General features: G+C 34.5%; 1 protein-coding gene across 6 annotated transcripts in view; it reads right to left on the reverse strand.

The window, feature by feature from the left end:
- TTBK2 (tau tubulin kinase 2) overlaps positions 1–12,872 on the reverse strand; it is a 148,896-nt gene that overhangs the window by 62,813 nt on the left and 73,211 nt on the right. For all 6 annotated transcript variants that reach the window (XM_012766576.2, XM_012766572.2, XM_076004284.1 and 3 more), the window contains 3 exons: positions 7,180–7,245; positions 3,432–3,524; positions 2,665–2,790 (listed from right to left, as the gene is read on the reverse strand). In XM_012766576.2, coding sequence (XP_012622030.1) covers positions 2,665–2,790; positions 3,432–3,524; positions 7,180–7,245 — 285 coding nt within the window. The remainder of the gene's footprint in view (positions 1–2,664; positions 2,791–3,431; positions 3,525–7,179; positions 7,246–12,872) is intronic.

Below are 12,872 nucleotides of genomic sequence, written 5' to 3' on the forward strand. Positions count from 1 at the left end.
GAGGATTTTTACATCTATACTCGTAAGGGATATTGTTCTGTAGTTTTCTTTTTTTGTTGTGAACTTTCCTGGCTTTGGTATCAAGGTGATGCTACCTTTGTAGAATGAGTTGGGGAGGATTCCCTACTTCTTGATATGTGGAATAATTTCTATATTATTGGTACCTCCTTTGTAGGTCTGACAGAATTCAGTAGTGAATTCATCTGGTCCAGGGATTTTTATCATTGTGAGATTTTTTTGATCTCACTGTTTGTTATTGGTCTATTCAGGAATTCTGTTTCTTCCTGGTTGAGTCTTGGAGGTTGTGAGTTTCCAGGAACTTGTCTATTTCCTATATGTTCTCTAGTTTATGTGCATAGAGATTTACATAGTATTCATGGATGATGTTTTGTATAAGAAGATGTGTATTCACTTTGATCTTAGCTCAGAATATACAAAGTTGGAGACATATTACTATTTTATGTTTACTATAGCCCAGGAAATAGTCATGCTAAATACTGGTATGCTTTATGCATGTTCCTGGAGGAGGTTTGTTCTTGCTGTTTTTGTTTTGTTTTGGTTTGATTTTTTTAGAGACAGAGTCTTACTCTGTTGACCCAGGTTGGAGTGCAGTGGCATGATCATAGCTGTTGGGCCTTCTGAATAGCTGAGACTACAGGCACATGCCACCATGCCTGGTTAATTTTTAAATTTTTTGTAGCAATGGGTCTCATTGTGTTGCTCAGGCTGGTCTCGAACTCCCGGCCTCAAATGATCCTCCCATTTCAGCCTCCCAAAGGGTGGGATTATAGGCATGAGCTACTGCACCTGGGAGGGGCCCTGTTATTTTTAACTACACTGGTTGTCCCATGAGGAATTTAAAATTTAAAAGAACAGTAATTAAAATCAAATTCAGGAATGAATTTCAAACTGTAAAATTAACCATAGGGATAGCATTAGTTCACAAGGGTATTCAGATTCAAACCAGACTAATTTTTCTCAAAGTGAAGATTGTTGCAAAGCTCTGTGAGGGCAGCAAAAGGCAGAAGCTGCAAAGCTCAGACCTTATAACATGATGTCACATTGATACTAGCCATCAGAACACACCAGTCACTTACATCAGCATCTTTTTCCCAATTATTATTCTCCTGTACACTTGCCCTCTGCTCCCACTCACTGCTTATAAAAGATCAGAGAGTAGCAAAGGACCAAATTATTTACAGAATCTATGAAACAAAGAAAATGCCAGGACTACTCTCTATCTCCCCAAAATAGGAAAATTACGAAACTTTGTTTTGTTATTAAGTGAGAGACAGAGAAGCTCCTAAGATAATGTTCAAATGAGAAACTTGAGAATAATTTGTTAAATTAAATATAGGTCTAAATTTTAAACTTTAGCTGGCAAATATGACAGTGTTCTTTAGATTATAAGCTTAACTAAGAAGAGAATGTGATCAAAATTTTTTTACTATCCTAAACTTTTATAACCCCTAGCAAATTTTGAACCACAAGCAAATTTTGTCAATAAAAATTCTTAGTACTCAACATGAGAAATTTGGAACATTTTCTAGCTCCTCTTGAATCTAGTTTTACTGGTATAATTTCATTATTTTAATATTTAAGTAATGTAACCTTTCTACATTTCAGAAAATACACATAAAATGTAAATATAAGAACACATTCCAAAGTAACTCATATGTAACTCATATCTTCTCAATTTGTTAGACAGCCCAAAAGGTTTATAATGCAAATGGCCATGTGTGAAAGAAGTCCAGGTCACCCACTAAAGGGCTCTAAGGACCCAAGGTTGTAGGTTGCCTCTCTGCTTTATATCTTATTTATATCTTATACAAAAGCAGCAATTTCATAGAGAAATAATTAGTATATATAAATAAATTCACTGTGTTGTAGACACTGTTAGTCTTTGGGCAACACTGACAACACTTTAGAATTTAAAACTTCCATTAACAGGCAATAAAAGTTATTTGTTGTCCTTTGTAAATTAAAATAATACACTCATACATATTATTATTATTATTAATCTATGTGTGGGCTTCATTTAGTTTTCTGTGGTAGCAATTATTTTGCATTAAGCTCTGACCAAGTTTTCCCTGAGAGCAACAGAATCTTCTGAAATATAGCTGTTTAGGGTTAGAGTTGCCATTTATGGTAAACCTAGTGGACTCTTATAAGGCCTCATTAACTGATGCTCTAAGGAAATGATTCACTGACAACAGACAAAATGGAGCCAATAATCTTCACTGACTCCTGTCCCATAGCATATTAACATATGGTATCCAGTCTTTAATTCCTTGAAAGGTATATTACCTACTTGGACATTTCCTTCTGGTTGAGAAACTAGCTCTAGAATTTACATAATTTGAACTATCAGCAGTTCTATAAAGCAGATGAATAACTGTAGGAAGAGTATACTCCATTACATGATGAACAAACCTGATACTCTAATGTTCATTAAGAAGGGAGCAAACACACAAAACACAACACATACACACAGACATTCTCATTATCAGTTAATTTTACCACATTTCTCAGGATGTATTAAAATAGTCTTATTCTTATGAGATCTCCCATACTCATTTATAACTTCCTCAAAGGTAGAATGAGTGAAGGCAGAGAATGAGAGACAGAGAAGAATTAATCCACAGAACTGACAAAGATGGTTACCTGGTAGTCTGGTTTGGTAAAATAATCCAAAGAGGAGATATGGTCTAGAAAGATGCTGAATTCTGGAGGGAGATGTTTCAACATGAGCCTGTGATCATATCTCTCTTTAATAGAGCCTACTTGCTCCTAGAAAGTAAAGAGAAAAGGAACTAAAGTTAATTTCTCTTGGCAACTATGCATTAAGAGCCCTCAATAAAAGTCTCAAGGGTATGTACCAGGGAATGAAATAGTGGGTAATTAAGTATAAAGCAAGAACTGAGCTCTTACTAATAGCTTAATGCACAGTGCTTTAAAGGGGAAAAAAACTGTAATGCAGAACCCAAAAAGTAATAGAGTTCTGCATAATCAGTAAACTGATAGTCCCCCAAAACAAGAATTTACCTTAAATCTGATCTACTCTATCAACATATGTGTTTAAAGTTTTCAAATGAAACAATATAATGTGACAATTAAAAGCTAAAAGCTCATTTGACTTAAAAAAAGAGAGAACTAGTGAAATTAAAAGCTAAGAAGGAAGGCTATAAATCAAATCAGAAGCAATGACTATAAAATTAGCATTTATTTTCCATGTATATAGAAAAAGGCATAACATTAATTAGATCTCTAATATCAGCATATAAGAGAGACAAATATACATACTGGAATATAGTAAAAGTGCTTATAGATTTTAAGTCTAATACATAAGTATATTTTTTAAAAAATGCTTATTCAGAGGAAAGTTTTATTCTTTACCATACTAAAATTTATATCTCCATTCCCCAAATTACCTTGTCCTTTATTTTTCTCCAAGGCAGCTGACCAACCACAAACTCCACCAACATGTAGAATAAGGACCAAAGGTCATCATGTCTTCCCATTTCCTTCATAAACAAAATAGAACTCAGTCACAATATGTTACTACTACTAGTGGGAGTGTATTGTATTAAGGCCTAACCATCTTGTTTCATTTTACTAGGCCTAGAAATTCAAATTTATTCCCCATAAAATTATCTAGTAAATATATCTACATATTTTACATGGCTATATAGCAATCTATAGAACAGAATATATATTGGAAAACTTTTGGAAACAAAGAGCACCCCAAAACTCAGAAATGCTGGAAATATTATAATAGCCCATTAATTAGTTCATTAAGAAGTAAGGGAAATCCCAAATTTCAGAATTTTTCTTAAAAGTTGGAAACAAGAGAAGTAAGTGGACGCTGAAGCTTTAGCTATTTTGAAGGCATTTGTCATAGCTTTTATCAACTAGGAAGGGGACAGGTATAAATGGCCCTACACCAGACAGTTGTAATTGAGACTCCCAATGCCCCCGTCATATAACTAAGACCCTAAAAAGGCTACATCCTTAGTGCAATATTTGGAGTGTATATTACATTGTAATAATTTTTTTTTTTTTGCTATAAAATTTAACTATCAAAGGGACAATGTGAGTAGTTTAAAAAAAACTGCCCTGAGAATTTGTTACCACAGGCCTGTTCCTCATTCAGATTTGGGGGTTAAATTTATACCACCTGTCTGGTCTGGAAAACCAAGCCAAGAAATTAACTCCAAATGTCTTCTAGGTGATCACGTCATGCAATAATGACAGAAGCAAATGACAATTCTCTTATGAAAAAAACACCCTTAAATTTAGGCTTCATCGGACACAGCAGTACTAGTAAAGCCTCACTAAAGATAAGCTCATTATTTAAAGTTATAAAATATATTAGGAAGCAGACTACCATAAGCTAATGTCAGAAGAAGCTACAAGTAGCAGAATAAAATACCCAAGGATTTCAGAAATAGAATTACAGAATATAGAATATGAAATAAGAACGTTTAAAATGTTTAAGTGAAAAATGGAACCAAAGTCACCAGAAAGGATACGCTTCAAGCTCTGACTCAAGGGGGGAGGGGGAGCAAGGGCAATATACATAACCTTAACATTTGTACCCCCATAATATGCTGAAATTAAAGAAAGAAAGAAAGAAGGAAGGAAAGAAAGAAAGAAAGAAAGAAAGAAAGAAAGAAAGAAAGAAAGAAAGAAAGAAAGAAAGAAAGAAAGAAAGAAAGAAAGAGAGAGAAAAAAAAATCCCAACCAGATTTGAAAAAGAACCAAAAAGAACATCTAGAAATAAAAAGCATAATAATAGAAATTTAAAACTCAATGGACAGGTTAAAACACTTATCAAACACAGCAGAAAAAATTACTGGATTAGAAAACAGATCTGAAGAAATTATCTAGAATGCTACACAAAAACACAAAGAGTTAGAAAATCTGAGAGTGAATTTAAGAGGCATGGAAGACAAAATAAGAGAGTCTAACATATATTAATTTTGAGATCTAGGGATATAGACAAAAAGGGGAAGAGGCAATATTTTAAAAAGTAATTTGTGAGAATCTCCCAAAATTGATGAAAGACATGAATGTATGGATTTAGGAAGCACAACAAATCCCAAACAGAATAAATATTTAAAAATCTATATCTAGCTGGCCGCAGTGGCTCACGCCTGTAATCCTAGCACTCTGAGAGGCCGAGGTAGGTGGATCACTTGAGGTCAAGGAGTTCGAAACCAGCCTGAGCAAGAGCGAGACCCCATCTCTACCATAAACAGAAAGAAATTAATTGGTCAACTAAAAATATATAGAAAAAAATTAGTCAGGCATGGTGGCACATGCCTGTAGTCCCAGCTACTTCGGGAGGCTGAGGCAGAAGGATTACTTGAGCCCAGGAGTTGGAGGTTGCTGTGAGCTAGGCTGACGCCACAGCATTCTAGCCCAGGCAACAGAGTGAGACTCTGTCTCAAATAAATAAATAAATAAATAAATAAAATAAAATAATCTGGGAAACAATTAATTATCTCTGGAGGTCCCACTAGTTGCACTCTTGTGTTACCACATAAACTAGCAATCATTATGAAGGATGCTGTGTTACTATGAAAGCATTCTATCCTGCAAGCCTGCTGAGGGCAGAAAAGCATGTTAAGAACCAGTGCTATATACTATCAAATTCCTCTACCAAGGTTAGATGAGTAACAAATAATAAGCATGCAAATTAACTGTTAGAGCACTCTTTGCTGGAAAGGCTTTTATAAGAAGTCTCCACTCTTTAAATTTAAGGGAAAAAAGATTGTATTATTTTTCTAGTAGCCCTTTTGGAAATGTTTACATAGCTATTATAATCTCTGAAAATACAAAAACAATGTTGCATTTCACAAGATTACAATGTTGACATAATTCTTTAATATATTTCATTGAAAACCTAGTATTTCTAAAATTTCATAAGAATCTATCCAGAAAATAGGAAAACTTTCTTTTCATGGCAAAATAATTAACTATATAATAATAAAATAAAGCAACACTGAGTCAAACCAAATGAGTCAAAATGCCTGGCAAAGTGCTACACACTGATAAAAATGCCCTTAATATTTTCAATTTATAATCACATCATAAAAAAACAAATTAACTGGAGCATAGCATATAAGACCATGGCATACTCTTCCTACTATATTTAGCACTGGTCAAATTCTCATTAAAGCAATTCTGGTTTCACAGAATAGGAACAATGTTAAAAAAAAAGTATAAAGAAAAGATTTCTCTTTATTTTATCAAGGAATCACTTGTTAAACTTCTCATCTCCACTCAAACAAGTTCAAGGATTGAGAATCCATATAATGCCCACCTTTCCTACTCATAATTAAGGTACAGGACTAGGGGGAAAAATCAGAGCAGAACAACAGGACTGAGGTAATAAAAGTGGAAGAGTGGAAGGGAGGGGGGAACAGAAAGGAGGGAGGAGAGGAGAGAGGGAGAGGTGGAAAAGGGGAAGAGAGGAAGAGGGAGAGGGAGGAGGGGTAGGGGAGAGGGAGAGGAAGAGCAAGGAGAGGAGGGTGACAGGGGGAGAGGGAAGGGAGGGGGAGACATGAAGAGGGAGAGGGATTTTAAAAATTTAACCCAAGAGGAAAGAGATAATTTACTAAAATGAAAATGTTTAAGTTGTCTGCACTTGAGATCTTCACAAAAACAAAAGGTTTGGTGGGGAGGCGATATCACAGATCAGATAAATAATACAGATAAAATAATGATCCCTACATTTCATTAGGTATTTATAGTAATTATATTCCCAAATAATTTCTTGAAATAGAATACAGATGTTCTATCTCTTCAAAATTCTATATTAAATGTGTTAATACTTACTTCTACCTAATTACGGACAGATTCTCTATAGACATAAATATACTTAGCTATTATCTTTTCTGGCAAATTCAATTTTATTCTCTATGTAACTATACATATCTGTTATCCACTATATACCTTACAATGCATAAGTATTACTAACTCCTTTACCAGCAGTGACACACAAAAAAAGTGAATTGGAACAATCATTCCAAGAATTATTATAACTTTGTCACTATAAAGGGAATCCTCTATTCCTACGCACTTTCTACACCTTTATACTCTAATGTAAAGAGATCAATCAGATTCAAGCCAATAGCATGCTTATACAGATATGACTCTAGTTTAGATACTTACTCTGTTCCGATGAGCATTGATTGATGCATAACGAACTGTCCCTCGAAAGCCTGCCACAGCTCGAGGCTACAACAAAGCCAAGAAAAGAATAATAAGCGTGCTTCAAATAGCAACAGATTCAGCACACATGAGCCCGTAAAGTAAATGGGAGACACATGTCCATTACTGTCAAAATAAAACACTATTTATTTTAATTTCTAACTTTTTACTGTGAAATTATAGCAAACTAGAGAGAGAATATCTCTAAATCACACCTTAAAACAACCACTTATAACATTTCAGTTAGTTTTGTTTCAGTCCCATTTCTTTCCTACCTACATTTTAAAATACAGTGGCATTTATGACATATATACAATTATGAACATTTCATATACCCAGAATTATGCCAAGCATCATAGTATATATATATTAATATTTAGGCTCTGGATTCAAATAAATATATTAAGACCATGAGAAATCAGTAAGTAACCTACCATGCCAACCTTTTCGTATCTTGGCTGTTTTACTCAAACTTAATTCAAAGGTGATGGTAACTTGTTCCCAACCTATACATGCAACTCATACATTAAAAATTCAAAGCTGGAACCCATACTACTAAGTGAAGTATCCCAAGAATGGAAAAACAAGCACCAGATATATTCTCCAGCAAACTGGTATTAACTGAGTAGCACCTAAGTGGACACATAGGTACTACAGTAATAGGGTATTGGGAAGGTGGGAGGGGGAGGGGGGCGGGTATATACATACATAATGAGTGAGATGTGCACCATCTGGGGGATGGTCATGATGGAGACTCAGACTTTTGGGGGGAGGGGGGGAAATGGGCATTTCTTGAAACCTTAAAATCTGTACCCCCATAATATGCCGAAATAAAAAAAAAATGAAAAAAAAAATTCAAGTTATTGGGTACTTAATACATGCCAGGTACTGGGAATAAAGCTAAACATTAATAATACAGGATTCTAGCCCTCAGGGAACTCAACTTAAAGTCCAAACTTTTTATTTGGCGCACAAGACTTTCCATGATCTGGCAATTGCCTCCTTCAACAATGGATATACTATTGTTTCTTCTATGATCAATATTGTTTCTAAGCTCAAAATTTTGCACACTATTCTTTCAAGTTGGAATGCCATCTCCTTGCATGTCTCCAGTAGCAAACTCTACTACTCTATATTAAGGCCTTTGTTCAAATGTCACTTTCCCAGAGAAACATTCCTTAATCACCCTAATCTAAAATACTACTCCCCTCATCTACAATGCCACCCTGTTCTTTCACCCTGCTTTATTTCTTTTTCATAACTCTTTTTAGTACACAAAATAAATTTTATTTATATTTTTACTTTGTTTATTGTTATTTATCTTTTAATTTGTTTGTTGACTGCTTTTTCCAGTCCATAGAATACAAACTCTGGTCTTGTTCATTTTATAAACATAGAAACAGGCTCTGAGAGGTAAGTAACTTTTCTAAAATCAGTAAATTATAAAACAGGCATTCAACTAAGGTCTTTTGAACTTAAAAATCATACACGGTCTCCATCCTACTGCTTCACAAGGATCAAGTTAGTACCCTGAAGATTCAGAATGACACTATAGCTCAATATGAACACTGACAACCTGAAAATGATCATAGCCAATAATTTCCATTAGTAGATTATTTTGTTTTTTTAAGTAATTTAAAATTTTCTTCCATTAACATGTGTTACTTTTCTAGTCAGAAAAAAGACTATAGTAAATGTTATTTTAAAAATCTTTACCAGAATCATTTTGGTCATATGCATATGCATAGGAATAAGATAAACAGTCTATGCGTTCTTCCTCCATTTGCTCATCTTTGTAATCTATGCTTAATCTAATCAAATTAGCTATTTATTTATTGCATTTCTTTTCATTGACTACTTTTTCCTTTTACTTTATTGTTTTTCTTTTAAGACAATTATTTTTAAAATATTCTCTATTTAATGACAAGTCACAGTAATCAAAAGTTTCTGCAATCTTTTAAAATGTCTTTTGTTTTCTTAGCTGCTATTCACTGACAATCATAGTTAGTGGGTCTCAATATTTTCCTAAGACATCATAATTAACAGGAATGTCTAATAGTCTTGATTTGGTTGATGGAACTGTGGTTGCAGATTTCTTTTTCTAGAAGAGAAATATCTAAGAGAATATATGAAAGCCTACTATCAATTCTTCTCAGTAAATAACATTGCAGAGGCTGTCCTTTTATTTATTACCTGACATGAGCCTTCAGCTAAGACAAAATTGTTTTTTGTAGCATGCAATTTGCCCATTTTCATTCTAGTAACTGTCAAGATGAAAATCTCTAGATCTATTATCACATTCTGCAGCTTAGTCCATAGTTAACTGGATAACTAGACTTCCTAAGGGCTTCTAGCCAAGACAAGCCCAGGAGATTCTTTCTACTTAAGAGTATCCCTGGCTTGGCTCTGACCTTACTTCTGCCACGGAAAGGTTGAAATAGATACAAAAAGAGATCAGCTGTTTAGAGAAATCTTGATATAAGTAATCAAACAAATAATACATGTCAAGGAAATTCAGTCACCTTATTTAACCCTTTGCACTCGGATGTCGAGTGTGCCTTGACATGGTTAGCAAAAATTATAGAGATTAAAATTACTCTTTGAATGTATTAATAATTTGAAATATAAAAAAATCCAAATATATAAGTTTGTATGAAAAGAAACTCCAGTTTTTTATTCTACTGCCCCGCTTTGTAAAATCTGGGGTATTTAAAAAATTAAATCCCGAGTAGAATAAAGGAATCGAGAAAAAAGCAAGCAAGTGCAAAGGGTTAATGTAGTAAAGACAACTGAAACCCAATTGGAGAAAACAATCATATATGAGAATAATTCAAGTCCAAAGCAGATTATAACGAATGCTCAGGAGTCTCATTTGGTGGGAGGGAAGAAGCAAAGGTCTTTAGACTAGGCAGCATTTTATTGGGCCTTGAAATAGGTAGTCTCTTGAAACCTCCCCAATGGATGGTATTTTGGCAATATATATGAAAATTGCAAATGCATATATTCTCTTTGACCCAGCAATTTCACTTCTGGAACTTTATCTCACAGATATACTTGCATAAGCAAAAAGAGTGGATGTACAAAGTCATTCATTATCATCAGCATTCATGATAGCAAAAGGCTGGCACAAGCTAAATGTTTGCCAATAGGGGACTGATTAAATAAATTATAGTATATCCATATGACAGAATATACTTTGGAGCTGCAAAAAAGTATGAAGAAGCTCTACATACTGATGTGGAAAGATTGTCTAGATACACTGTTAAGTGAAAAAAAGAAAGGTGTAGAATGTACACTATGCTACCTTTTGAATTAAAAAGGAAAAATAAGAATATTCATTTGTATTTGCTGTATTGTGCATGAAGAAATTCTGGAAGGATGTACAAGAAACTATTAAAACTATAGCTATCTAAAGGTGAATGTGGTGGGAAGGGAAAAGGACCAGGGGCAGTATAGGAAATGAGTAGATTTTGACTAGGCAGGAGTGAAACAGATTTGTTTCACTGTTTACCTTTTTTATCTTTTTCAAAGCAAGTTTATTGAGATGTAATTTACATACAGTATAATTCATACTTTAGGTGTATACAGTTCTATGAATTTTGGAAAAGATAAAAAGTCATGTAACTATCACAATTAAGATATTGAATATCTACCTGCTTTAGAGATGTTAGTAAAAAAAAATAAAATAAAAAAAAAAAAAAAAAAAAAGATATTGAATATTTGTACCACCCCAAGAAGTTCTTTTAATACCTCTTTGGGTTGATCACTCCCACTCTCCCACCACCCCGTCTCTGGCAATCAATGATTTCTGCCTCTCCCTTAGTATTATTTGTTTGTTTTTAGAGACAGGGTCTCACTAATTTGCCAAGGCTGGCCTTGAACTCTTGGGCTCAAAAGATCCTTCCACGTCTGCCTCCCAAGTAGCTGGGACTACAGGCAGGCACCACCATGCCCGGCTAATTTTTTAATTTTTTGTAGGGATGGGGGTCTCGCTTGTTGTCCAGGCTGTCTGGAACTTGTGGGCTGAAGTGATCCTCCTGCTTCAGCCTCACCAAGTGCTGGAATTTCAGGCATGAGCCACCATGCCCAGCCTCAAAATTTATAATTAAAAACATCTTTATTGTTCAGTGTCCAGTTACTTAAAAAAAATGAAAATGAAAAAATTAATTAAAAACATCTTTAAAGAAAAAGAAAGCAAAAAGTGAGAGTATTTAACAATCTAAGAACATGTTTCACTAAAATAATACCTAGACATTCAAATGAAGACAAAAAAATTAGGCCTTGAAGAACTGATATAATAGGAAGAAGAAATGCACATTAGGTAAAAAAGAACATGTTGAACAATGCAAAGAGGGAAGAAAGTACCATAGGTATTAGGGAAACAAGTCTGGTATGGCTGAAGCAGATGGCAAGAGAAAATAATGAAAACATAGGTTGGAGTCAGCTTAAGGAAGGCCTTAAATGTCATATTAAATTGTTGGGTATATAATGTGCAGGCAAATGGAATTCATCAAAAATTTTAAGTAGGAAAGTGATATGATTGAGGAAATCCTTGGGATGTTTACTCTAATGGAAGTATAAAGGATACACTGGAAGGAGAAGATAGGGATATCAGTGAAGAAACAATTTTAATCATTTAAACAAGAAACTGGTATAAGAGCAAAAGTAGTGTGAATGTGAAGTGTGTATGTTAGAGAAAGGATGAACTCCTAGGAGACTAAATCTAGAAGGAGAAGGGAAAGACTCTAGGAATGAGCCTTGGCCTATTGCTAACAAAAGGGAAAGAATTAGGGAAAAAAAATACAAGAAGGACCGTGTAATAAAACTCCCAAGGGAAAGAAGAAAATAGCACAAATTCAGCTAAAATTCTAGAATGCAAACAGAGAAAAAGACTTATAAATTTTTTCTTACTCAGCCCTAGGTACTAGAATTTTCAGGAAGGAAGCAGCAGGAGAAAACATGCCATTGTCCTGTCCTGTCCTTAGTGAAGCTTTTCAATTAACAGAACTATTATTCCATATTGGTCACCCAAGAGGGTGTCTACTGAGATAATAAAAGTGTATTTATTATTCACAACAGTTTTAATTAAAATGATAAACTTTAAAGGTGTTATACACATAAATAAAAGTGACTTTTAAAAAAAGCAGAGAGAAAGGAATATGGAAGGGATGGAGGAAGCGACTAGATAAAAAGGAAAAGCAGAATGGGTTAAGTTTTTAAGCTGAACTTGAAGGCCTGCTTGGCAGCTCCCTGAACCAGCTCCCTAAATCCAAAATAAGTACTCTCAGGTCTGCAACAAAGAGAAGAAAGAAAAGCAAAGAACTGGCTAATGGTAAATATGGAATGGAGATTATATCAAGGGCTACACTTGTCAATGACAGCCACTTAAAATTAAATTAAATTAAAAATTCAGTTCCTGGCCAGGCGCTGTGGCTCACGCCTGTAATCCTAGCACTCTGGGAGGCCGAGATGGGCGGATTGCTTGAGGTCAGGAGTTCGAAACTAGCCTGAGCAAGAGTAAGACCCCGTCTCTACTATAAATAGAAAGAAATTAATTGGCCAACTAATATATACAGAAAAAAAATTAGCTGGGCATGGTGGCGCATGCCTGTAGTCCCAGCTACTTGGGAGGCTGAGGCAGGATCGCTTGAGCC

The sequence above is a fragment of the Microcebus murinus genome, chromosome 6 (assembly GCF_040939455.1).
Source record: "Microcebus murinus isolate Inina chromosome 6, M.murinus_Inina_mat1.0, whole genome shotgun sequence".
NCBI classification, from domain to species: Eukaryota; Metazoa; Chordata; class Mammalia; order Primates; family Cheirogaleidae; genus Microcebus; species Microcebus murinus.